Genomic DNA, 21,851 nt, shown 5'->3' with positions numbered 1-21,851 from the left:
AAGGCCACCCATCCTTTCAGAAGTACGTGGTCCCTTCCTGAACAGGACCACTAGGAACTAGGTGTGGTTGCAGAGGCTGAGGCAGGAGGATGGAGAGTTATAGGCCACCCTCTGAGGATGTTATCTGGAGATCTTCGCCTGGTTGCTGGGTCAGCAGTTGTTCACCCAGGGTGAGCACTATTGCCATCTAGTGGTCACTGCGAGAGGCAGCCCCTTCTTGGAAGCTAGTTTTAGTTCTCTCTCTCTCTCTCTCTCTCTCTCTCTCTCTCTCTCTCTCTCTCTCTCTCTCTCTGGTTTTTTGAGACAGGGTTTCCCTATGTAACAGTCCTAGCTGCCCTGGAACTAGCTCTTGTAGACCAGGCTGGCCTCGAACTCACAGGGATTCACCTGCCTCTGCCTCCCGAGTGCTAGGATTAAAGGCATGCACCACCCCTGCCCGGCTTTAGTTCATTCTTTTAAAGCCCATATAGAAGTGTGATTCTGTCCAGTGAGGCTCAGAAAGGTGAATTTACTTTCCTGAAGTTACACAGCTAGGGCAGGATCAGGGGAGTAAGCAAGCTTGATGATCCATCTCATTCTTTGCCAGGAGAGCTGGAGCTCAGACACTGGCTCTAGTCATAGCCAGGCTGACGGTTTCCTCACTTCCCAGCTAAAGAATTTAGGTCGGGCCCTCACCTACTCCAGCATTCTACCCCTGAGCTGTATTAACCAACCTTTGGATAAATTATCTTTTTGAGGACTCCTAAGTGATGTGTGAAGAGGACCTACACAAACTAAGGGTCTGTTGTCTGTTTTTGAGCAGAGGGAGCATCTCTTTCATTAGCTCTGACTGTCCTAGCCTTTAACTCCACCCGCCTCTGCCTCCCTAGTGCTGGGATTAAAAGCATGTATTCCCCCACCTGGCACAAAGTAAGGTTTTGATAAATATCATTTTCATTATTATTTCATGCCCTGGTATACTCACCCCACCCCGATCCCTCTCACCTTCTTTTAAAAATTTATTATCATCATTATTCCTAATTTATATGTATATGCACAATATATGAGGTCAGCGGGGTATCAGACCACTTGGTACTGGAGTTACAGGCCGTGGTGAACTCCCTAGAATGGGTGTTAGGAATCAAACCTGGGTACCCTGCAAGAACAGTATGCACTTTTAACCACTGAGCCCACCCCAGTTTCACCTTTTTTAAGACAGGGTCTCATGTAGCCCAGGCTTGCTTCAAGCTCTCTATAGCAGAGGGTGACCTTGTATTTATGATCCTCCTCCAAACTCTCCAGTGCTGGGTTTACAAACATTATTCTCATTTTTTTTTTAAAAAAAAGCACCGCATACTATTAGTTTATTTATTTTTTTATGTATTTTTGGTTTTCACTGTGTAGCCTTGGCTGTCCTGGAACTCGCTCTGTAGACCAGGCTGGCCTCAAACTCATAGAGATCTGTCAGCTTCTGCCTCCCCAGTGCTGGGATTAAAAGCGGGCACCACCTCCCAACGCACGCATCTCTTCTGTGAAATTTCTTCAGTGCTGGGATGGAATTCAGGGCTCTGAGCATGCAAGGCAAGCCATCTATCAATCGAGCCTCACCCCCAGTCACTCAATCCCTCCTCCTTTTAAAAGATTAGCTGCTGAGGCTGGAGAGAGGACTCTGCGGTTAAGAACATTTACTTTTCTTGCAGAGGACCCGGGTTACGATTTCCATAGGCCCCAGGCACACATGTGGTGTACATGCATACATGCAGGCGAAACACTTATATGCATAAAATAAAGCATCTTTTTTAACAATACAAAAATCATAAACATCTTTCTTTTACAGTTTAGTTATTTGTGTGTGTGTGTGCACACGTGTACATGTGTGCCACAGTGTGCATGATGCGTGTAGAAGGAAGGAGACAGGCTGTGGAGTCCATTCTCTCCTTCCAGCTGTACAGGGGTTCTAGGGATCAAACTCAGACCTTCAGGCTTTCATAGCTGTCATTGTTTGTTGGCTTTTGTTTTGTTTTGTTTTGTTTTAGAGCTGGGCTCTCACTATGTAGCCCTGGCTGGCATCGAACTCTATGTAAACCAAGCTGGCCTCCAACTCTCAAGAGACCTGCCTGCCTCTGCTTCCTCAAGTTTGGCAGAAAGCAAGTGCTTTTCTCCTGCACTGACTCTAAATCCTACATCTTGTTTTTTTGTTTGTTTGTTTTTGTTTTTTCCAAGACAGGGTTTCTCTGTGTAGCCCTGGCTGTCCTGGAACTTACTCTGTAGACCAGGATGCCCTCGAACTCAGAGATCCACCTGCCTCCTCCCGAGTGCTGGGATTAAAGGCGTATGCTACTACTGCCTGACTTCTAAACCCTATTCTTTTTTTTTGGTTTTTCGAGACAGGGTTTCTCTGTGGTTTTGGAGCCTGTCTTGAAACTAGCTCTTGTAGACCAGGTCTTTTTTTTTTTTAAGATTTATTTATTATGTACACAGTGTTCTGCCTGTGTGTGTTTACAGATGCCGGGGGGGGGGCACCAGATATCATTATAGATGGTTGTGATCTGGTGTGTGGTTGCTGGGAATTGAACTCAGGACCTCTGGAAGAGCAGCCAGTGCTCTTCTGCTGAGTCACCCTCCTGGTACCCTAAATCTTATTCTTAAGAACTGTGGAGGTGCCTTACATTTATATATCAGATGTGTTTATGTATTTACCAAACAAGTTTAGAAGGTTCCAACTGTTCACGGATTTCCTGACCCTTTGGGAATCTGATTTTTAAAATTATTTATTGTTATTTTATGTGTTTTGCCTGCACATATGTCTGTGTAAGGGTGCTGGATCATCTGGAATGGGAGTCAGAGGCAATTGTGAGCTGCCATGTGGGTGCTTGGAATTAAACTCAGTTCTTCCAGAAGAGCAGCCAGTGCTCTTAACCTCCAAGCCATCTCTCCAGCCCTGGAAATCCGATTTTTGAAGTATCTAATCCATTTATACTGTCCTCTGGAAATTTCTCATGAGTGCACGAAGATTATTACATCTGCTCTGTGGGGTGTGGGTGACCTTCCTTCCAGGTCTTCTCTACACAAGTCTGGCCCACTCTAGTGGTCACTCAAGGCTACTGTGCTCCGCTTTCCAGCTGTGCACTATCTAACACTAGGTGGCGCCACAGCACCAACTATGGTGCTCAAGTTTGGGCTCGTGCTCTTTTTCAGGCTGGGAATATCTAGTTCTCTCTTAAGGGAATTTAAGAACTGAGATTTGAAGATTAGGGTCAGATAGTGGCTTGAGCTAAGGACATACAAAGACCACGGGGCCCTGAAAAGTGACTTTTCAGTTTCTTGGACAGGAACCCCACACAACACTTGAGGCCAGGGAATTAGGGAACAAAGAGAGGCGGGCATCTGTCTATGCCTCAGCAGGCAGGGTGTAAAGGAAAAACAAGAAAGCAAAGTGAGAGAATTGTATGGCATGGGCTTAGGAACGTATCAACACAAAGTGCATCTTGGATAAATGATTTCAATTTCATTATTACTATTTCATGCCCTGGGAACATGAAAATCCCCTTCTTGGGAACTATGGCCGTGTAAATGGGTTGGCATGCATATCCTTGTATTAAGAGATGTTTTTAAAATTATGTGTTTGTATGTAGTTATGTGCACACATGTGCAGGTGCCCATGGAGGACAGGAGAAGGTGTTGGATCCCCTGGCGTTAGAGTTACAGGCTGTGGCTGTGAGCAGCCTGAAGTGGTTGGTGGGAACCCAACCCTGGTCTCCTGTCAGAGCTGCAAAGCCTTCTTATAACCACTGAGCCAGCTCCCCAGCCCCAACAGACATTTTAAAATTTGGTGCTCTGCCGGGCGGTGGTGGTGCACGCCTTTAATCCCAGCACGCCGGAGGCAGAGGCAGGCGGATCTCTGTGAGTTTAAGGCCAGCCTGGTCTACAAGAGCTAGTTCCAGGACAGGCTCCAAAAGCCACAGAGAAACCCTGTCTCGAAAAAAACAAAAAAACAACAAAAAAAAAAAAATTGGTGCTCTGCATTTTCTCTGTAAACATTTTCTTTCATGGGTTTGTGGAAGCACAAGGACCTATGGGAAGGGCATCAAAACATCCCAGGACATAAGGGAAGGCTTTTTGGGGGCAGTTAAATGTATGGCATTTGAGTCATGAAGCTGAAAAGAAACTGGAAATAATGCAGGCAGAAGGGACAGGCTGCATGGGAGCAGGAGGTGACAAGGGCAGTCAGGTGGCAGTTTCCTGTCCTTGGGAGCTACATGGAGGTTTGTTCGTTCCTCCTGAGAGGCTGGACAGGCAGATCGCATCGGATCAAGACGGCTGGGAGTGGTGTGTGTAGTGATATTTCATTTGTATTGTAATAAATAAAGCTGGCCTGAAGATCAGAGAGTAAAACAGCCACACTGCTCAGCCTTACAGACCTGGCAGTGGTGACACACACCTCTAATCCCAGTAGCCACACTGGTTTACCAGAGTAACCAGGTGATAGTGGTGCAGGTTCTCACACACAACTGAGACTCCTGGAGGCAGGATTGTCATTTCGGACTGAGGTAGAGGTTAAGAGCCAGAGGCTGCTGGGAACGGAACTCTTTATATTTATGGTTGTGAGCCTAGCCTTTAACAGCTGAGCCAAGGTCCAAATCAGGAGCAGAAGGAGAGAGAGCACGAGCAAGGAACTCAGGACCGCGAGGGGTGCACCCACACACTGAGACAAGGGGGATGTTCTATTGGGAACCTACTAAGGCCAGCTGGCCTGGGTCTGAAAAAGCATGGGATAAAACCGGACTTGCTGAACATAGCGGACAATGAGGACTACTGAGAACTCAAGAACAATGGCAATGGGTTTTTGATCCTACTGCACGTACTGGCTTTGTGGGAGCCTAGGCAGTTTGGATGCCCACCTTACTAGACCTGGATGGAAGTGGGTGGTCCTTGGACTTCCCACAGGTCAGGGAACCCTGATTGCTCTTTGAGCTGATGAGGGAGGGGGACTTGATCGGGGGAGGGGGAGGGAAATGGGAGGCGGTGGAGGGGAGGAGGCAGAAATCTTTAATAAATAAATAAATAAACAAATAAATAAATAAAGTAAAAAAAAAAGAAAAGCAACAAAAGAAAAAAAAAAGAGCCAGAGGCTGGCTGTTTTGCTTTTCTGACCTTCAGGTTGAACCCCAATATCTATCTCTGGGTTTTTATTAATCATGCTACAGGTGTGCAAGGGCATAGCTCAGATCATCTGGCTGAGGCGCCTCTTTGCTGTCATTCCTTCCTGAACTCAGTTTTCATTAGCACTAGTGATATGAATTACCTACAGCCTGGAGATGAACCTAGAACATGTTTCCAGAAGGAAGATCACATGACAGCAGAGAGTGACATCAAATAAGCCTGGACTTGAGTTCTGCCCTTTCTGCTCATGGGTCACCTGACTTTGACATGTAAACTAGCACGCCGTGTCATGTTCATTGCATACATACCTACTGTGTATCGGCTGTGGGGACAATGGATACACAGGTGAGGGTGTGCTGTGGCTAAACTCTGCATGCTTTGTATCTCCTCATTTTGACCACCCTACGAGGGAAGGCATCCTCATTCCACCTGGGAGAGGAGAGGAACCTGGGACCCACAGAAATGGAGCTATTTATGTAAGGCAGAGAGAGGCAGATAGCAAAGACAGGATTCGACCCCAGGCCGTCTGTGCCTCTGGATGCTAGCCTGGTTTCCCACAAAGCCCTAACCAAAACAAATCCCTTTTCCTTCCTGACAGAATTTACATGGTAGTAGAGGGGCAAACAGTAAAAGGGAGGCACATAAATCAGCAGCATGAGCTAGACATGGTGGCACATGACTTAATCCCAGAAGAGACAGGCTGATCTCTTGGGAGGTGGAGTATCTGGTGTATCTGGTGTGTTCCAGGCCATCCAGGGCTACATAGTAAAACTCTATCTCAGAAAGAGAAGGAGGAGAAGGAGGAGGAGGAGGAGGAGGAGGAGGAGGAGGAGGAGGAGGAGAAGGAGAAGAGGAGGAGGAGGAGGAGGAAGAGGATGAAGAGGAGGAGGAGGAGAAGAAGAGGAGGAGGAAGAGGAGGAAGAGAAGAGGAGGAGGAGGAAGAGGAGGAAGAGGAGGAGGAGGAGGAGGAGGAACGCAAGCAAGCAAGTAAGCAGTGTTGTCCTGGACAGGCCTCGGAGGTGCTCGGCAGGAACCATCAGATAAACCCGGTGTGTGGCACGTGTCTGCAATCCTAGCATTCAGAAGATGGAGGCATGTGAGTCAGGAGTCCGAGGTGACCCACAGCTACACAGTAAGTCTGAGTCTAGAGAAAACCCTGTCTGAAGATAAACAGACACCCACATGGGAAGGAGAAAGCCAGCTCCTGAAAGCTGTCCTCTGACCTCATGGATTCAGTGTCATGCATGTGTACGCATGTGTGTGAGCACACACACACACACAAATTGTAAATTTTTTTTAAAAAAATATTTATTTATTTATTATGTATACAATATTCTGTCTGTGTGTATGCTGCAGGCCAGAAGAGGGAACCAGATTCCATTACAGATGGTTGTGAGCCACCATGTGGTTGCTGGGAATTGAACTCAGGACCTTTGAAAGAGCAGGCAATGCTCTTAACCTCTGAGCCATCTCTCCAGCCCCCCAAATTGTAAATTTTTAAAAGTAAAGTTAAAGGGACTGGAGAGACATCTGTAACTCTAGTTCCAGGGGATCTGATGCCCTCCTGTGGCTTCCAAGAGCACCCAGCATCATTCACAGTGTACCCAGACATACACGCACGCAAAAACATCCATACACATTAATAAAAAAAAAAAACAAGCAAAAAGGAAACTCATACCAAAAATCTAGCATACTAAAAGTAATGGATCGGGAAAAAGCAGCAGGATTAAGATGTCAGAAAGGTGGAATGTGGAGAGCGGGGTGACGGAGGCTGCAGGTTGTGAGTTTTAATCAAGATGGCCCGGATACGCATTATGGTTACATTTGAAACGTTCAAGGGGGCTGGAGAGATGGCTCAGAGGTTAAGAGCACTGGCTGCTCTTCCGGAGGTCCTGAGTTCAATTCCCAGCAACCACATTGTGGCTCCTGCAGGCAGAATATAGGCAGAATACTGCATACATAATAAATATTAAGTCTTAAAAAAATGAAGCTTAAAAAAAGAAAAAAAAAGAAACGTTCAAGCCTTGAAAAAAACCTCAAAATCAAATAAATAAACAAAAAACAGAGGGAGGCAACCAGCGGGAAGCGAATTCCAGGCTGGGGAAGAGGCCAGTTCTAAGGTCCTGGGGCAGGAGTGTGTCCCTTGTGAGTTCAAGAGACATCGGGGACAGGTGATGACGGAGGGAGGGGAAGGAAGGGGGGGAGCAGCAGTCCCAGGAAGGTCTGCCTCAAAACAAAGGAAAAGCAAGCAAATAAAACTCAATCAGAGCCGGGTATCAGTGTGCACACCTTTAATCCCAGCACTCAGGAGCCTAGAGGCAGGCGGATCTCTGGGTTCGAGGCCAAAGATACTTTGCCAAAGGAGTGGAGAGATGATGGCTCAGCGGTTAAGAGGACCCCGGTTCAATTCCTGCACCCACATAGCTGCTCACACCTGTCTGTAACTCCAAGATCAGACACCCTCACACAGACATACACGCACGCAAAACACAGATGCACATAAAATAAAAATAATGTATCACTCTCCCATTTCTACTTAAATATACTCTAGAGTATGACACGAGCCCAAACGCATAAATTACTTTTAGAAATCAGAGAGGCAGTTGACTCAGTGGCACATGGATGGGTGACGGCGAAGATCTTCTGTGGCCTGGTGGTGCAGACCTTATCTTTAACCACAGCATTCAGGCAGAAAGAGAAGCAAACCCGTTCGGCCGTCACTAAGACCGCGGTGGGCGGAGCACAGAGTTAGGGGGCGGGGCTGGAGGCTGCAGGGTCGCGAGGGCGGGGTCAGCCAGGCAAGCTGCGGGCATGCGTGCAGCTCTCAGAGGCTGGTAGTCCTTGTGGGCGTGGCTAAGAAGTAAGGGAAGCCGGTCCGGGGCGGGGCCTGGGAGTTGAGAGTCGGGTCCCGGGAAAGCGCTCCCCCACTGTAGGTCATAGAGACAGGGCCGAGTGGGGCTGACGCGGGGACTAGGGCGTGGCCAGGGAGCTAGGGGCGCGGCTGGGGTGTGGCCGGAGAGTTAGAGAAGCGCATGGGGGCGTGGTCATGGAGTTAGGGTGAGGAACTGAGTCAGGACCAAGGAGTTAGCCTAGGCATTCGGGGGCGCGGCTAGGGAGTTAGACGAGCGGGTCAGGGGCGTGGCCGAAGGGGAAGGCTAGGGGAACGGGGCGTGGCAGGGAAGTTAGGGGCGGGGCGGGCCAGGGGGCAGGGCGTGAGGAGGCCAGGACCGGGACGCTGCGGGTAGTGGGGGCTGGCCCTGCGCGGTGCAGCCAGCCCAGCGCGGTTAAGTGCAGCGTCCCCCGCGCCCGGCTCAGGCAGCTTCGGCGTCTCCGCCCCGCGCCCGCCATGCCCGAGCAGCTCAGTGTAGCGGAGTTCCTGGCCGTCACCGCGGAGGACCTCAGCTCCCCAACCGGGGCAGCCGCTTTCGCGGCCAAGATGCCCCGGTGCCGGGGGGCGGCTCTGGCACGGGAGGAGGTGAGGGGCCCAGGCGGGAGGGAGCTCACGTCAATTCGGGGCCTGGGTTTGACCTTTGCCGGAGTGCTCGGAGCTACGATGGCTCTTTGCGGCGCTCCAGAAACTCGCCCCTCTTAGATCTGTGGGAACCTAGCTCATCTCAAACATGTGCCTCCTCACGGAGGAACCTGGAAGAGAGGACCAGAGGGTCACCTCGACAGAGACTCCTACATGTCGGGGCACATCTCTCAAATACTTTGGGCGACCTGCCCATCATATCATATGTGTATTCGCTCATTTGCTTACAGCTCTGTGTTTTCGTTTTTGGAGTCCCACAAATATGCCGTCCCCCAGGTCAGTCCCTTTCCGAGAAGCAGGCTCAGTCCTGAAACTACCTCTCCCTGACTTTAGGAGAGAGGTGGCCCCCTCCTCTTGGCTGCTTGTTCTGAGACTTGGCTCGCCTTGTGGAATGAATGCGAATGGGAAGGCGCCAGGAGCCGGGGTTCACCTTGGCTGTCGCGGGCAAGTTTATAGACTCCTCTCCCCTCCCTTCTCCCCTTTGTGTTTCCAGGCAGAGTGTCCCAGGCCCTTTCTTTCGCCCTTGTGGGCTGCCCCACCCCATTCCCATGCTCACTGGAGTTCGTTCCTCTTTGAACTCTCATCAGCTTTGCACCCGTAAGGAATATGCTGGAGCAGACAGTCTGTGCTCTGCAGCCAGCGGAGGATAATGTGCCACAGCTGTGTTCGAGAGGATGCTCCAAACTGGGGTGGCATCTTGGACTTCAGTGGTACTCTGGACCCCCAACCCTTCACTATAAGTATGCCGCCCCTTCTGTGTGACAGACACAAAGCTACACGGAAGTAGTCAGAGCTGAGGTCTTAGGAAATCTCCCTTCTTCCTTTCCCGGGTCTGGCTGGACCACTGTCTCGACTCTTTCCTCCTTGTAGGCAGAGAATTGTACAGACTGTCAATTTCAAGTGATGCTAACCTGTGTTCAGACCCTGGCCCTGCAGTTTGCAAGATGGGTGGGACCGGTCATGTGACCTGGCCTGTAAAGTGGGGCTAATTGTTTACCTCTTAGAGCTGTGCAGAGACAGGAACATTACTGTCAAGGTCATTGACATCTCTTTAGGAAGTGGCCAGATCTCTTGGAGCTTCATTTCTTGTGCACACAGTAGGAATACTTGGTTTTTGTTGCTGTTTAAGACCGTCTCACTAGATAGTCCAAGCTGGCCTCAAGCCTGTGATCCTCCTGCCGTGGCCTTTCCAGAGCTGGTGTTACAGGGGTGCACACCATACCTGGGTCAGGAGTACATGTCTTTATGAAAATGAGAGCCAGTGAGGCTAAGATCGCTTGAGCAGAAGCATTACCACAAATAGGGGTGTCTTACTGGCTGTTCCGAGGGAAATGCTACCCTGTAGCCTTAGCCTTGTCTTCAGGAGTGTCTCCTCCACGTTTCGAGACGTCTTCAGGGATTTTACCTGTCATCCTCTTCTCCACTAGAGTGTTGAGTCAGAGGCGAAGGGACTGCTCAGACTGTGTACCTGTGCAGCTGACCCTCCTGACTGTCTCAGCACTGGGTCTGGAAATCCAGTGGGCTCTGGTGGGGGCTCAGATTTGCCCCAGCGAAGGGCAGACAAAAGCCAACCTTTTTTTGCCTCCAGATCCTAGCACTTGCCAGCTTTTGTTTTGTTTATTGTTTGTGCAGCAGAAAGACTTGAGGTTCCCAAGCACAGCTTTTCTCCTCAGCTTTCCAGTGTCCCAGAAGTTAGGAGTCTGACTTTCGAATTAGATTTTGCTGGAGTTTTCTGGTTGGTTTTGTGGTCATGCCTCTCTGTTATTATGCTATGCTTACATGCAGTTTGATACTTTTTTTTTTTCTTCCTCCAGTACCGGGCATGACTAACCTCACTCCAGGCTTGCTTCTCCTGTTGCTTCTTAAATCAAGACTTTTAGGTCTAGGCGGTTTCCTGGAAGTAACTCGGGACTCTGTCCTAGAATTGCAAGCCTTTTTTTTTTTTTTTTTTGTCAATCCTACTGGGAAGGACCCTGGGACAGGTCATAGGAGCCAAGAGGGTGCGGGCTGGAGGACCCTGTGAGAGAGAAGTCAGCTAGAATTCCTCTCATTTGAGATGGAGAAACAGATACCACCAAGAGGACCAGACACTGCCTGAGCTCCCAGAGCAAGGGAGTGGGGGCAGCTGGTGTTCCTCCCTCATTGTCTTAACCTCTGGTCCTACTCTCTCCTTGCAACATTCACCTGCCTGGCCTCCCTCTAGACCGTCTCCAAACCTCAATTATTTCATCTTGAAACCGAGTCTCCTAATTCCTCTCTGCTCAACCTCACTGGATTGTTAAAGGTGATTTGTTTTTCCCTGTGAATCTCTGTGCGACATGAGGGAGTATTGAAATAATCCCTGCATCAGATGGCCCCTTCCATCCTTGACCCTCATGCAGCCATCATCCTGTTGATTTTCACAGGGAAAATAAGGCAGTTGCCATGTGTGTCACGGCAGGTCCTGCTGGCTGCTGTTTTTGTATGGTTCTCCCTGTGATTTCTCTACTGGGCACTGAGGACGTAGTGATCCTTCTTTGGTTTGCTGACTGGATGGGGACACGCAGCACGTATTAGGGTAATAAGCAGGAATGCCAAGAGCTATCCTGAGTGTCCAGCCAAAGACACAGTGTTGTCAGAGGCTAAAGGAGCGACTAGGGGGTGAGCCAGTGAGGATCAGAGCAACATGGGAACTTCCTGGAGGAAGTTCTACTTCCAGGTAGATAGAGATGAACCCAGGTTAGCGGAGAACACGAGTGAATTCAGGGACTGGCTGAAAGGAAGCAGATCGAGAAGCCAGGAGACCCATTTTGACCTGCGCTCAGCAAGAGGCAGTCTCTGTGGACATGTGCATTCTCCCCATGTTTGTCTTCAGAGCTGATAGATGGGGGAAGGGTCATGGCTAGGAGAATGTTTACCTAAAATCTCTATCATGTCTTACAGTGCATAATTGAAATTCTGATGGAGTCAAAATTACCTTTTCCTTGGTGTGTGTGTGTGCGTGTACATGTATTTATTTTGAGACAGGGTCTAGCCAAGGCTAGCCTGAAATTCATAACTCCTCATCCACCCCCCCCCCCTTCTAGCCTGTTTCTGTGGAAAGGAAGCTTGTTTTAAAGTATTAGAGGTGCTTCTTGGAACTGAACAGCGAGGCCAGGTAGATGCCATGTGGTCTGGGAGTTGAGGCTTGGGAGGAGTCAGGGGCTCAGGCAGCTGCAACATCTAAGTTCGAGTAGCAGTGATTAGCGCTTCTGCTCCCTTCTCATTACATAGGCCCCACACGGTCGGTCACATGACCTCACTGGTCCAGTGTCTAAAGGTAACCCAGCCAGTCTCTCATGTCCCACTTCCAAGTTCCTGGCAGCCCAGCCCAGCTTTTGGACTGATTACAGAAGCTGGGTCTCCACCCCTCGTTTCATCAACAGAGGTCACTGAGGGATAGACTCAGGCAGGGTAAACATGGCCACGGTTTCGTCCTGGGGGAGGAGGGCACTTCTTAAAGGAGGAGGACAGGGCCCAGAGACTCCTCCCAGGAACGTTCACGAAGCTTCTCTCTATTTGGTGTAGTCTGGCCTCTGCGGAGAGGCCCATGCTGCCAGGAGCCTCCTATTTAAAACAGTTACACATTATCCCATTGGAATGTTTAGGGATGCTTAGCATCTCGGACTTTGTGCTGGGCATAGGGGATCAAAAACCCTTGACCAAGTACTAGAGGAGGCAGCCTGACCAAGGCTGGGTAGTAGGTGCTGGGAAAGCCCTTCTCTCCACAAGAGAGACGCAGTCTCTGCCTTAGGCGCAGTCTCTTCTGGAAAAGTCGGCCAGGGAACAGATGAGCAAATTCAGCAGCAATTGCATATGGTAGCAGGTGGCAGGAAGTTCATCCCCTTATCCAGGCCTTCCTTAAGGCTGGGCCCTGGGTCACCATCTCTCTTCCTGCTGTCTCTCCGGACTGTCTAACTCATGACTTCAGTCACCTCCGGCCCCTCAGTGACTCACTCAGTCCAGACACTCATGTCCAGCGGTTTTGCAGTGGTTTTCCTTAGACCACACTCACAACTCCTCAGGCTGGCCGCCAAGTTCTGTTGCACAAGTTGGGAGGCTCATTTCACCAAGGGCCGTGAATTTTACCTGCTCTGTGTCTGCAGTCTGCCTGCTTTTCCTTATTGCTTCCTGGTCCACACCTATCAGCTGTCCCCTAGAACACTGTGGTGACCTCCAGCTGGCTTGACTGCTCAGCTTTCTTATATTTCCCAGGTCCTACACATAAAACTTATATTTATTTTGTTTGGTTTTTTATTTTGTTTTATGTTTGTTTTTTTTTAACACAGAATTTTTCTGTGTAGCCCTAGCTGTCCTAGGACTAGCTCTGTAGACCAGGCTGGCCTCAAACTTACAGAGATCTACCTGCCTTCTCTGCCTTTCAAGTGCTGGGGCTAAAAAGCATGTACCACTACTGCTTGGCTAAAATTTATACTTATTTATATAACTATTTCATTAATATTTGGGTGGGTTTTTTGTTTGTTTGATTGATTGGTTTTTTGAGACAGGGTTTGAACTCGCTTGTAGACCAAGTTGGCCTTGAACTCACAGAGGTCCACCTGCCCCTGGCCCCTATGCACTGGGATTAAAGATGCCACCACCATCCGGCAACATCTGGTTTCTTTATAGAATATATTTTCTCCTCCTGGAGACTAGACTCTTAAGTTTGGTATTATAGTCCCAGTTTTGCTGTTTTCAGGGTGGCGAGCGTTTGAATTTAGGGTGTCGTGTGTACCAAACAGTCCTCTACTGAGACCTCTACATCCAGACCCCTTCGTAGTACTACAGCGGATATCTAGAAACGATTGGCTGAGTAACAAATAAATAAAACATGAAACCTAAGAAGAGAATAATGGTCTGGGGTTGTTGCTGTTGGAGGGAGCAGCTTCAGCAGAGGCCCTTTGGCAGTAAAGGACCTGAAGTGTGTGTGGCATTGAAAAGAGGCCGAAGGAGGAAGAAGCCTAGTGTGGGGTCATTGCCTTCCAGATGAGTTAGGAGGGTAGGTAGGGGCAGGTCCCAGGGAAGCTTGAAGACAATGCTAGTAACTTATATTTTGCTGTAGTGTGTGTGTGTGTGTGTGTGTGTGTGTGTGTGACTTTTATTATTATTGTTGCCATCGTTATTTATTATTATTATTATTATTTTAAGACAGGATCTCATTTATGTAGCCCTGGTTCTTGAACCCACAGAGATCCACTTGCCTCTGCCTCCCGAGTGCTGGGATTAGAGTGTACCACCATTACCTAGCTGGAGTTGCTGTTGTTGTTGTTTCTGAGACAGGGTTTCTCTGTGTAGCCCTGGTTATCCTGGAACTTGCTCTGTAGACCAAGCTGGCCTCGAACTCAGAGATCTGCCTGCCTCTGCCTCCCAAGTGCTGAAACTAAAGGCATGCGCCACCACACCCAACTTATTTTGTTTTTTTGAGATAAGTCTCGCTTACTTAACACTCGTGGGGCAGAGACAGTAAGACCATAACTTTTAAGGCCAGCCTGTTTTACATAGCTAGTTAAGAGGCCAGCCTCGACTACAGAATCAGTCCCTGGGTAAACAAAACGAGGCACACAGAGACCTATATCAACAAGTCAGGGGACTGGGGAGATGGCTCCGTGGGTAAAGTGCTTGCTGCACAAGCAGCAATGGTATCCTGAATTTGGATACCATGCCTGCCAGTGCATGCCTGTAATCCCAGGGCTGGGGAGGGAGAGACAGGAGGGTTCCTGGGGTTTGCTGGACAGCCAGTCTATTGAATCAGTGAACTTCAGGTTCAGTGAGATCCTGTCTCAAATGCTAAGGAGGGGAAGCTGGGCAGTGGTGGCTCATGTCTCTAGTCCTAGCACCCTCCAGAGGCAGAGGCGAGCTGATCTCTTATGTCTCAGGCTCTTTTAAACAGAATAGGATCTCACTTGATGGGAAACTCAGTAATTTCCAGAAGTTCCCCAAGCTAGAGAACTGGGGATGAGCAGCAGGCAAGAGGTCAGCCAAAATGACATCACAGAGCCAAGTTGGCAGGACATTGCCCCATGCACTAAATGCCACAGCTTGAGGTGCCACTGTTCCTAGGATACTGTCACTACTGTTGCTTATCAGCGCTACAGTGGACTTTCCGTGTTGTGTTCTCCTGGTTCAGGCCCACAATGAGAGTCTCTTATTAACTGCGCCTAGGTTCAGGGGAGCCTAGAAAAGCAAGAATTCGGCCTCTTTGGCTTTTATGAGACGTGGCCTGCTAAGACTTGTGTCATGATGTCAGATGTCCCTGGCACAGGTTTACCAGTGTGTAGGGTGTCTGGGAGTCTATAACCCGGTACTCCAAAAGTCCCTGAATCTGTGCATCTCATTACATCCATCCTGGTGGTGAGATCACCGCTGGGAGAGGAATGTGGGAGTCCAGGCCCTTGCTCCGGGGAGCCGGAGTCTGGAGAGCTAGCAGAAGTGAATAAAGTAGACCGAGAAGAATGGAGGAGACCGAAAGGAGCTTCCAAGGAAGTAGGGAGAGATCTGGAGACTGCAGGACCTCAGAACCACGAGATTGTTTGGAGGAGGGAGGGGTGGCCAGCTCCAGGGTGCCTCTGTAGCAAAATAAGCAGACAGCAAAACCACCAATGGCTTTGGCACTGCGGAGGTCAGCAGCGAGTGTGTGAACAGGGTTGGAGTCCTATTCTGTCTGCTGGAGAGATGTGGACAGGCTATGGGTGATTTATCTACTACTTTGAATAGAAGACCTGGGAGCCCAGCCCTGCCCCTACCAGCCGTCCCTGTCTGGAGTGAGGGTCAGCCTCAGCCTGGTCTCAAAGTCTGTCTTCCTACACACAGTTCAGTCTTAAGTGTGTGCCTTTCTTGACTGATGCCAGCTGTTTCTGGCCATTAGAGTGACAAGGCAGATCTGGAATAGAAACTGAAACTTTGGAAGGAAGAAGCACTTTCTCCTGGAACTAGCTCTTGTAGACCAGGCTGGCCTCGAACTCCCAGAGCTCCGCCGCCTACCTCTGCCTCCTGAGTGCTGGGATTAAAGGCGTGCGCCACCACCGCCCGGCTACGAAGAAGCACTCTCAAAGGCAGTTTGATCACCTAGTTTGCTGTTGTTAATGTTTTAAATTTTAGCACGCGTGCACATGTGTGTGCATGCATGCACGTGTGTGATGTGTGTTAGGGTGGTGGGTAGGTGGCATATGTTGGTGTGGGTGTGTGAATGTGTTTGCTGGTGAGCTTGTATATATGCATGTGAGAGACTTACCTCAGACGGCTTCGCTTAATTGCTCTTGCCCTTTGTGTTTTGAGATAGGGTCTTTCATTGCTTCCTGGCCAGTGACCTCCAGGGATTTGCCTTTCTCTTCCTCACAGTGCTGGACTTACTGAAGTGCTGTGAGCCTGGCTATTTCTGTGAGCGCCGGGGATCAGGATTCAGGTCCTCATGCATGTGCGTGGCAAGTGCCTTACTGACTGAGCCGTCTCCCCAGCCTTTGCTATCTTTTTTTCCTGAGACAGAATCTTCTGTAGCTCAGGCTGACCTTGAGCTTGCTATGGAGCTGAGGATAACTTTGTGAACTCCTGGTCTTCCTGCCTTTCAACCTCTAGGTGCTGGGACTGCAGGCATGTTCCGTCCAGTTTGTACAGTGTTAGGGATTAAACCCAGAGCTTCACGGGTGCCAGGCAATCTCTCTACCAACTGAACTACACTGTTCCTTTAGAGGCCTGGTGTTTTCAGGAGAGCATACAGGGTTTCTCTGGCTTCAGGGCAGGCCCCAGGAATGTCATGTCAGCCTCTCCAGTCACCAGAGGCTCTTTGGAGGACTGAGCTGGCTGGTCTAGTAGCAGCTGTTTAGGGTTCCTGTATGCTAGTTCTACACCTTACAGGAGCTTGAAGAACCTCTGATACCTTGGGCTCCACCTTGACCCTATGGAATCAGAGTCTCCCAGGGACGAGACCTGAGCCGCTTGGAAATTCTCCAGATGGCTGAGGAGTCAATGTGCAAGTAGATCAGAAAGCTTTGAATGCCTACTAGAGGTTAGTGACCCATTCAACCGTATTTGCAGAACACCCGTGGGTACAAAGGCAGTTTCTGAGGTCATAGAGGTCTCCATCTGGTAGGGGAAGGACTCCCTCCTTGAAAGCATGGTCAACCTGTGATGGCCAGTATTCATTTGCCTGGCTGAGTTCAGTAGCAAGCAGTCAGTGAGGTCAGACTGGTTTTGAATTGGTATTGGCTGTTCAGTAGCAAGCAGTCAGTGAGGTCAGACGGGCTTTGAATTGCTATTGGCTGTGTGACCCAGACAAATAGCTTTCCCTTTCAGAATCTGGCTCCCCATGTGTAAGTCAGAGAGGATTCCAGCATATTCCATCACAGACCTGGCGCATACAGACACGTAAAGATGTCTGCACCAGGCATGAGGCAGTTGCCTTGAGTCCATGCTGACCCGGTGCCAGGTCAGAAAGTGCTCCGTGATTTAGAAGACAGTGAATGACATTCCGAACCTGTTGGTTTGTTACCATCTTTCTATTAGACTTATTGAGACAGGGACTTCATTTGTAGCCCAGGCTGGCCGTGGTCTCCCTGCTTTGGCCTCTCAGGTGCTGGGATTATAGGTATGCACTGCCTGGCCTGACTTGGAGCCTTGTTTTTGTTTTTGTTTTTTGCGACAGGGTTTCTCTGTGTAGCTCTGACTGTCCTGGAACTCGCTCTGTAGACCAGGCTGGCCTCAAACTCATAGAGATCCGCCCGTCTCTGCCTCCTGAGTGCTGGGATAAATATTTATTTATTATATATACAATAGTCTATCTGTATGTATGTCTGCAGGCCAGAAGAGGGCACCAGACCTCATTACAGATGGTTGTGAGCCACCATGTGGTTGCTGGGAATTGAACTCAGAGCCTTTGGAAGAGCAGGCAATGCTCTTAACCACTGAGTCATCTCTCCAGCCCCTGGAGCCTGGTTTTAAAGAGGCAAGATCTTCCTCTGCTCTGCCCTCTGCTCTCCTGTTCACCTCTTTCAGGCCCGGCTGCCTATTACAGTCTTGGTGGTGCTGCTAGGTAGTTTTATCTAAAGAGGTGATAAAAATTTACATTACGTAAAATTCACCATTTTAAACTTTCCCTCTTTCCCTCCCTCCCTCTGCTTTTTCTCTTCTTTTCTCTCCCTCTTTCTATCTTTTCTGCTGAGAACTGGACTCAGGGTCTTGCACGTTCTTTGCACTAATAGTTTACTACTGAGCTACATACATCTCCACTTCAAAAATTATGTCTTAAGGGGATGGAGAGTTAAAAGAGTGTACTGCAGCCGGACAATAGTGGCACATAGCTCTGACCCCAGCTCTCAAGAGGCAGAGGCAGACGGCTCTCTGAGTTCGAGGCCAGCCTGGTCTACAAAGAGAACTCCAGGGCAGTCAGGGCGATCCAGGGGAACCCTGTCTGGAAAAACTGGAAGAGAGAGAGAGAATATGTACTGTTCTTCCAAAGGAACCTGCATTTGGTTCCCAGCACCCACATCAAAGGTCTCACGACTGCTGACAGCTGCACTCATACTCCAACAGGGGGCTGGAGAGATGGCTCAGAGGTTAAGAGCACTGGCTGCTCTTCCAGAGGTCCTGAGTTCAATTCCCAGCAACCACATGATGGCTGACTCATACTCCGACACACACATAATTTTAAATGTACTTATTTATTCATTCTTTATTCTGTATAGTACTGGAAGGTTGAATGAAGACCTTACACGTTAGGCAGACACTCTACCATTAGGCTGTTTCTCCATTTTAAAGCCTATAATTTTGTAATCTTAAGTAAATTCAGTGTTGTACAGACATCACCACTATTTAATTCTCGAGCACATCCCCCCAGTAAGGAGCCCTGTACTGAGTAGTGATCATCCCTACCCCTACCCCAGACACTTTGTGTTTCCAGATTCGCCTGTCTTGGATGTTTTTCAAAGATGGACCCCTATAGTATGTGTCCTTCTGTCTGGCTTCTTACAGTTAGCATTGCACTTCTAAAGCCTGTCCCATTGCCTGGCTTAGCAGACAGATCAGGCCGTGTGGAAAGTGTTGTCCACGGACTCACTTGTGTGATTCCCCATGGAAGGAACCTAGAGCTGGGGGAGGGGGGGATAAAGTACCCTAGCAAGCATGTTGCCAGGTAACATGCAGGATGTCCTTGCAGTACCTGAGCCGTACTTCACCCCGCCAAATTGCTCATCAGTTGTCTGCCATGGGGATCCAGCGGAGTGTTGTGGATTTATTTATCTTTGCTAAATCTGGCTACTGTACCAGCAGGAAGTGGCAGAGCCAGGATCTGCACCTGGGAAGCTGGCCCAGAGCTGAGCTCCTGCTCGCTCTGCTGGGGATGCCTGGCTCCTCCTGCTGTCCCAAGGGTCTTTGGAGCCTCAAGGGAGGCTCCAGCGTTTGCTTGTTTTGCTGTTGTTTTTGTTTTGTTTCATTTAGGGCTCTAGGTGGTTTTCCAGGGCAGCCTGGGGATATTGAAAAAGCAGCTACTGGACAATAATAGCCGTTAGGAAACCCTCCCTATGGACAGCACCCCAGGGCAGTTGCTTAAATGCTGAAGGGGTTCAGTGCCCCGAGAGAAGGACCATTATTATCTCACTTGACAACAGGGGAAATGGAGGCTCAGAGAGGTCACATCACACAGCTAAGAGGACTGGACCCTGAACTTGGACATCATACTGTCACAGTTGGAGTTCTCAGTCCCTGCTGCCTTTGTGTGTTCCTATGGGGTCTTGATAATGTTAACTAACTAACTAACTAATTCAACCACTCATTCATTTCATAAGTATTAATGGACATCCCTGTGGTGGGTGATGCATATACGAAAGCAATGGAGGGGGCTAGAAAGATGGCTCAGTGGGTAAGAGCGTTTGCTGCACAAGTGTGAGGACCCAAGTTCGAATCCCAGGGGCCATATAAAAAGCTGAGCGTGGTCACTCCAGTGCCTGTCAGGCAGCACTGCAGGAGTCAGAGACAGGGACCTTGCCCAGACTTACTGGCTGCCAGCCTCCCTCCAGGTTCAGTGAGAGGCCCTGTCTCAAAGGAATATGGCAGAGAGTGAGAGAACCGGGCATCCGGTGCCCTTCCCTGGCCTCCACCTGTGCACACACTCCCTTCCACAGGTGTCCAGTCTCACCCCCAAGGTCACATGTATGAACACAGGATGGTAAGGGCCCTGGTAGGAGCCTGTAGCTGGCACTGAATGGCCAAAGCCGGGGCAGGTTAGTTCTGCCGTGGTGGGCATTGGGGTGACCCTCCTCCTGACTCAGGAAGGATGATTGTTTCCAGAAGGAGGAAGAGTCCTCCAGGCAGAGGGAGCAGCTGAGGTGACTGGATACAGCTCAGCATGGTCAGGAAATTGCCAGGGGCTTCATAGCTGGTGCCAGAGGGGCTCATGGTGAAGAGCGGGCGGTGGGAGTTGTCCTGGCTACCAGTCGAGGCCAGAGGGCTCCAGGCTCCAGATTTGCTTTTCTGTCCAGCAGGCCAGGCTTTCTTTCTCGGCTGGGTGGAATCCAGGGCTGGTAGCCAGGGGTCGGCTGGGAATCTTCGGGAATCTTCAGCCATCGGTCCAGCAAAGTTCTTGCTCTCTTAGCTCATCGCTGCCGAGAAGTCTCCTGAGGAAAATCCCAGCCAGGAAACTTGGGGTTTGTTGAGGCCTCCTTGTGGGGGAGGGTGTGGCTCCCTTCCTGCAGCCCCTCTTCCTCTCCGCCTCCAGCTACCCCTCAAGGGGCAGTGGAGGGACTGAGCTGGCCAGGCTGGCCTGCTGCCCAGGCTGGGAATCATCCACAGAGGCCCCATCTGGGGTGCACAGGGGCACACGGCAGCCGGCTGGGGCTCCAGGCTCTGTTCTTGCAGGAAGGAAGGCAACCAGAATCCTGAAATAATAAATGGCAGAGCCAGCAGGAGTCTTCCCTGTCGCCGCCCAGCTTCTTCATTCCAGATGAGGGGCTCTGAAGTGGGAGGCCCAGGCATGGGAGAGACTGGGCAAAACCACTCTACCGGCCAGGCCTGGCTCCATAGCGCTGTGCGAGGTAGTGGGTTGGACCCCCGCTCTCCTCGAGCACCTTCTGACTGCTCAGCAGGACACTCAGGCCCAGGACACAGGGACACTGGGTGAAGTCCCTGGTGGGCATGTGTGTCTGAGGCTGGCCAGCCTGGAGCAGCCTTGCAGGGCATCGCCATCTCAGCTCTGAGTTCCAGGCATCCCTTGGAGTGGGCTTAAGAACTCCCACCTGTCAGATGTAAACTGTAGATGAGGAAACTGAAGTTGAGGAGGAGAAGGAGCTTTCTCGGGGTGTACAGAGGGGCAGCCAGAACCTCAGCACCTCACCCCACCCCTCCAGCCTCTAGTCCGAGTCACTGGGTCATGCAGTGTTGAACATGCATGTGTTTAGGGAGGCTGGTCGCTCTGCGCTCCTGTGTTGCCCCTGAAGACGTCTCTGATAGAGGAGTTGATGCTCTTTAGAAAAGATGATCAGGAAATCAACTGTGGGGGTATGGTGGCGCATGCTTATAATCGCAGAATGTGAAGGGCTGAGGCAGGAGGATTGCTATGAGTGTGCAGCTAGTCTGGGTTCTAGAGTAAGAAAGACTCTGACTCAAAAGAGACAGCGAGAAGGGGAGGACCGGAAGGGGAAGATAGTGGAGAGGGCTAGAGAGAAGGCCCAGTAGGGTCCTTTCCTCCCTTGCATGAAACCTGGGTTCGATCTGGAGGTAAAGTTCAAGGTCACCCCTAAGCTTCAAAAGACCTTCCTCCCACCCTCACAAAAGGAGATGGAAGGAAGAAGAGAAAAAGAAAGATGGCAGGCATTCTTACCCCTTGGGTTTGCCTCATGGTTTGCTGGTGCAGGGAAGCAAGAGACCTTGAGCTCACTGTCTCCCTCCGTGCTCTGTGAAACCAGGAGGCTAATGGCGACCTACACTGTGATGGAGCCTGCGAGGCCGTGCCCCAAGCCAGCAACCCTCAAGCGGGGCAGCAGGCAGCAGGCAGTTTTACAGTGGTGCAGGCTCCGGAGCTAGTTTGGAATTTGCGTCCTTCCTGTTGGGTAATCTGCTCCGGGCCAGCGCTGGCTGTACTCCTGTCACCCTGTATTGCCCCAGGGACATGGCTGACCTCCCAGTCTCCTACCTGGACGTCGGCTGCAGCTGCCCTCTAGGCGCTCCATGATTT

The 21,851-nt window shown here is 50.1% G+C and overlaps 1 protein-coding gene across 1 annotated transcript in view; it reads left to right on the top strand.

Moving 5' to 3' along the window:
• Positions 1-8,376: 8,376 nt before the first annotated feature.
• Positions 8,377-21,851, top strand: part of Asap3 (ArfGAP with SH3 domain, ankyrin repeat and PH domain 3) — a 42,746-nt gene continuing 29,271 nt past the window's right edge. The window contains exon 1 of the mRNA XM_041651945.1: positions 8,377-8,617. Within this exon, the coding sequence (XP_041507879.1) occupies positions 8,489-8,617 (129 nt within the window). The 5' untranslated portion in view covers positions 8,377-8,488. The remainder of the gene's footprint in view (positions 8,618-21,851) is intronic.

This window comes from Microtus oregoni, unplaced genomic scaffold, assembly GCF_018167655.1.
Source record: "Microtus oregoni isolate MIOR12 unplaced genomic scaffold, Mior012 000005F_ref0000423, whole genome shotgun sequence".
In the NCBI taxonomy this organism is placed as follows: domain Eukaryota; kingdom Metazoa; phylum Chordata; class Mammalia; order Rodentia; family Cricetidae; genus Microtus; species Microtus oregoni.
Note: the sequence above shows the minus strand (reverse complement) of the source record. Positions and strands in the feature narration are given on the sequence as shown.